Source organism: Propithecus coquereli, unplaced genomic scaffold (genome assembly GCF_000956105.1).
Source record: "Propithecus coquereli isolate 6110/MARCELLA unplaced genomic scaffold, Pcoq_1.0 Scaffold213, whole genome shotgun sequence".
NCBI classification, from domain to species: Eukaryota; Metazoa; Chordata; class Mammalia; order Primates; family Indriidae; genus Propithecus; species Propithecus coquereli.
In genome coordinates, this window is record NW_012146412.1 from 1,091,159 (window position 1) to 1,095,643 (window position 4,485).

The 4,485-nt window shown below is 44.1% G+C and overlaps 1 protein-coding gene across 1 annotated transcript in view; it reads right to left on the reverse strand.

Moving 5' to 3' along the window:
- Positions 1-3,452, reverse strand: part of UBE2K (ubiquitin-conjugating enzyme E2K) — an 87,449-nt gene extending 83,997 nt beyond the window's left edge. Inside the window, exon 1 of the mRNA XM_012644502.1 lies at positions 3,108-3,452. Coding sequence (XP_012499956.1) covers positions 3,108-3,170 — 63 coding nt within the window. The 5' untranslated portion in view covers positions 3,171-3,452. The remainder of the gene's footprint in view (positions 1-3,107) is intronic.
- Positions 3,453-4,485: the final 1,033 nt, after the last annotated feature.

Below are 4,485 nucleotides of genomic sequence, written 5' to 3' on the forward strand. Positions count from 1 at the left end.
TCTAAAATATAGAAAATCTATTCAAAGACATGTTCTTAAGAATTAGCAATAATGTATAAACGAATGACACAAGAGCCAGTCTACAAATGGCAGTTACTTAACAGCAGCAATAACTGAGAGTAAATAATATAACTTACGAAAACCATATAGATTATGGTTTTATATCCTCAATCAATAATTCACTTTTGTAATTCAACTTATAAAATAACTATAACATGCACTTTAAATCAATTTTCCTTTCCTAACAACTTTGAAACATTACTTAAAACTACTTAAAATTCACACTCATATTTAAAGATTAACATCTGACAAATTTCCAAACACTGTCTTAGAAAAAGAGGCCCACATAGTGCCTTTATTATTTTATTTATTTTGTGTAAATAACATTCGTATGACTCAAAATTCAAAAAGGATCTATAGATCTACACCCCATGCTTCATACATCCAATTCCCCTACATAGAAGCAACCAATTTCATCCATTTTTCATAAATCCTTTCACCCATACAAGCAAATACACATATTTCCCCTCTTTTGACACAAATGGCGGCCTCGTCCACACTATTCTGCATCTTGCTTTTCACGTTTATCTTAGAGGCTATATTTTAATCAAAGCACTCTGTAAGAATGGCTCCTTATAATCTCTCATGACCAGAATTCAGCAAATGTCAGCTATCTTTACAGAGGCACTTGAAAGGCCAAAAAAAAAAAAAAAATCCTTATCCAGTATTCTTAGTAAACGCAAACATCAAAATAAAATTTGGTGAAGTGGAGATTTTCAGAAGGTGACATGATGAAATACTTGATTAGCCATTCAAAATACTGGATTTACACACTGAAAAAGGAAACACCTGGAATGTACTACAAGTCCTTCAATGAGCTGAAAATAATCAACATAATCCACTTACAGAAATGGACCTACTGAAAATACAAAACATTAGTGAAAATAAAGCTATTTATTGGTTATATTTATTCCAAGATTAAGTTATCTCTTTCCTAAATTTTCTTTGCAACTTAAGTTCCTGTAATAAGTTTCCTTCCAGATTTATAAAGGTACTGTTCTCAAACAAATTAACTTGTTTGTCTGTTTGCATGTCCTGTTATCTTCCTCTGAAACACTATGACACTTACTTGAAGTAAGGCTTCATCATCCCTTAACATATAAAGAGCAGTATTATTTTTACAATATGCATTACTAGAGCAATACAAGTACTTCTTGTAATCTTCAACTTAAGTACTAAGAATACCCTGGTGAAAAGTCAGCTCACATAAAGCAAAGAGACCATATGAATTACCAGAGCAGTAACTTATCATGTTTAAGTAACAGAAAATAAAACATTAGAAATCTACTAAGTTTTAGGCTTGCACAACCTTATTAAAGAAGAAATGTTTTAGGCTATTGGCAGCAGCATTAGCTGTTTCATTAGGAATATATGTGTCAACTATCCTGGAATACATTTTCTTATTAAGTAAGTAAAAATTGCTGTTTCACTGTATATAAGTACATTCATGACTCTGTTTCTGCACTGTACCACAAAAATACAAAGTCATCCTTCCATTCCAGAGTTTTGGCATATGAACAAATGCAGAGGTCAGAGTTCATACACATGCTCTGTAAAACCAATCATGACTTATACAGTATTACATTCAGTAAGTCTGCTAGTACTTGTCATTTTTAAATTTTAAATAATTATTTTCTCCATGTCTACCTGGAAAGATACATGATCACTGTAACCCAGCTGCACAAATAAAGTGCTATCAGACTTACGTTAATTACCTATCACATACTTTGAACGCTGAATTTCACAAATTATTGACATTATCAAAATACCAACCATAAGAGGAAAATAGCAATGATATATTCAATAATGGTCTGTGAATCTTTTTTAAGATAATAATCATTTTCAGTGTTACTTTTTGTTTAATTCAAGTGAGAAAAGACAAACTGGCATTCTTGTTGATCTTTAGAAAAACTGTACTAATACTTGGATAGTTTTGAGACAAATTACTAGAGCATTTTGAATATCTTATATAAATAAATGTGGGCAGCACTATTGTATCTAAATTCTGCAGAACTTAAGAGCAACCACAGACAATTTTTTGAAAATGTATAATATGTCAGGATAAACCTACTCACTTAATAAGGAGATCTAACAATGTAGTAATCTGGCGAAATCCCACGTTTTTAACACGTCTTTTTCTCAAAAGTGAGAATCAATTTAACTATGAAGGACATCACAATGAAGTTTCATGGCACAACACGAGTCACAGAGGCATTGTCTTAGAAGAGACTCTCTGAACTGTAACGTGTAAACAGTATTTTGAAATAAACTACCCATACACCCCATTATTATTTCCTAACTGAAAACATTTAAATGGATTTAGTACACAACTTGCCTTTGCCCAGTCAAAAAGCTTTAGATGTCAATAAAAGGGCCTAGGAATTGGGGGATAAGTGGAAAGGAGATAATGATCTCATTTGGAATTAATTTCCTATCCCGGGTGAAAATGCCCTTATCCCCCTCAATAAGATAGTGTCCTATTACGCCTGCCCTTGTCTCCGAACACCCAACTGAGAGCAACTCTGAATGCCCTCCTCTCAACAACACCTAAGGGCTCGTCGCTCTTTCCCTCCGGAAAGGGCAGTCAAGGCCTGACAGGCATTAACCCAGAATACCCTCAAAAGTGTGGCCCTTTGAACAGCGCAGCTCTCCGGCTCCACTTACCACCTCTCCCCTTCCCCCAACCCACTTCCCGGGTTTTCTCAGGCTCGGCCTGCTCCCTCCCCAGCCCGCAGCCGCACTTCCAGCTGTTGCCACCTCGGGACTCTCACTAGAGCTCACATCCCGCCGAGCAATACTCCCCTTTCCATCAGCCCCCAAACCGTGTTCCTCCCTAGACCACCCGCCCGCGAGACCGTCCATCCCAGGGCCCTGGGAAGGGAGGGGAAGGCGGCGGAAGGAGGAGGGGAAGACTGCTGCTTCCCCACAGGCAGAAGGATGGCCGCAGAGAGCGCCACCCGGGGACTACCGGGGATCTCGGGGTCGCCACTGGGAGGGCCCTCCCGCCCCGGGCTGAGGTGAGGGATGTCCGGGAGCTCATTTCTGACCTCCTCGCTCTTCAGCACCTCCTTGAACTCCCGCTTGATTCGCTGCACCGCGATGTTGGCCATGTCTCCGCCCGCAGCTGATTCGTACCCGCCTCCTCCGCCACCGCTACGACCACCGCCACCGCCGCCACCTCTTCCTCCACCGCCTCCTCCCTCGGCGATTCAGACCCAAGCACACGAACACTGTCCCTGCCACCCGGCCGCCGCGTTCTCCTCAGTGTGGAATCACCTCCGCGCCCGGCCACCAAAATGGCGCCGGGTCCGCGCATGCGCAAGACGTTGACCCGGCCGGGCGGCGCAGCCGCTCCCGTTGTGGCCCCCATACGCCTTAGCCCGGAGCCCGCGCCGCGCCGCGCCGCGCGTCTCTGCTGGAGCTCAGGCCGCGTGGCTCCGCCCTGCTGGCGTCTGAGGCCCGGAGGGTGCGGCTTCCGAGCTGGCCATCCCTGCACCGGCGCCAGGCTTTTCCCCTGTGCCTCCGCTTCTCTTTAAACCGGTGTGATGTGGTCGTGGCTTCCAGCATTTGGCCTCTGACCGAAGGCTCCAGCCCAGCTTGATGGGTTCCCGCGGCCACTCTCGGCCTGAGCGCCGCCCTGACTCAGCTAGACCCGGGACCCAGAGGCTTAAGGTGCCCTGCTGTGTCTAGCGCATGAAAACGCTGTCCCAGAACTCAGCCCGGCCCATTTTTAGTTGGTATAGCCTCAGAAAATCAGTGGCAGTTGTTTTTGTTCTGAAACCATTATAGTGCCATTATTAGTCCCGTCATCGCGGGTACCGAAATTTTTCTTTTTTTTTTTGAGACAGAGTCTCACTCTATTGCCCAGGGTAGAGTGCCGTGGCGTCAAGCCTAGCTCACTGCAACCTCACACTCCTGGGCTCAAGTAATCCTCCTGCCTCAGCCTCCCGAGTAGCTGGTTCCACAGGTGCGCACCACCACACCCAGCTGATTTTTCTATTTTTAGTAGAGCCAGGGTCTCGCTCTTGCTCGGGTTGGTCTAGACCAAGCAATGCTTCCGCCTCAGCCTCCCAGAGTGCTGGGATTACAGGCATGAGCCACCCGCCCGGCCCGCAGGTACCACCAATTATTGAATTAAGGATGGTTATTGTTGGATCCCGTAGGGTGACACAGGTACTCCACGAAGAGGCCTGAGGTCGGTTTAGAAGCCGGATGTTGATTTTTGACCTATTTAGAAAAAAATACCAAGCGGTGGAACTAAAACCTTGGTTTTCAAACTTGAATGTGTATCAGAATCCCTGGAGAGCTTGTTAAAAGGACAGCTTGCTGGGCCCCATCCTTAGAATGTAAGGTGGGCCCAAGACTTTGCATTTGTAACAATCTCCTAGTTGCTGCTGCTGCTAGCGGTGGTTCAGGACCACACTA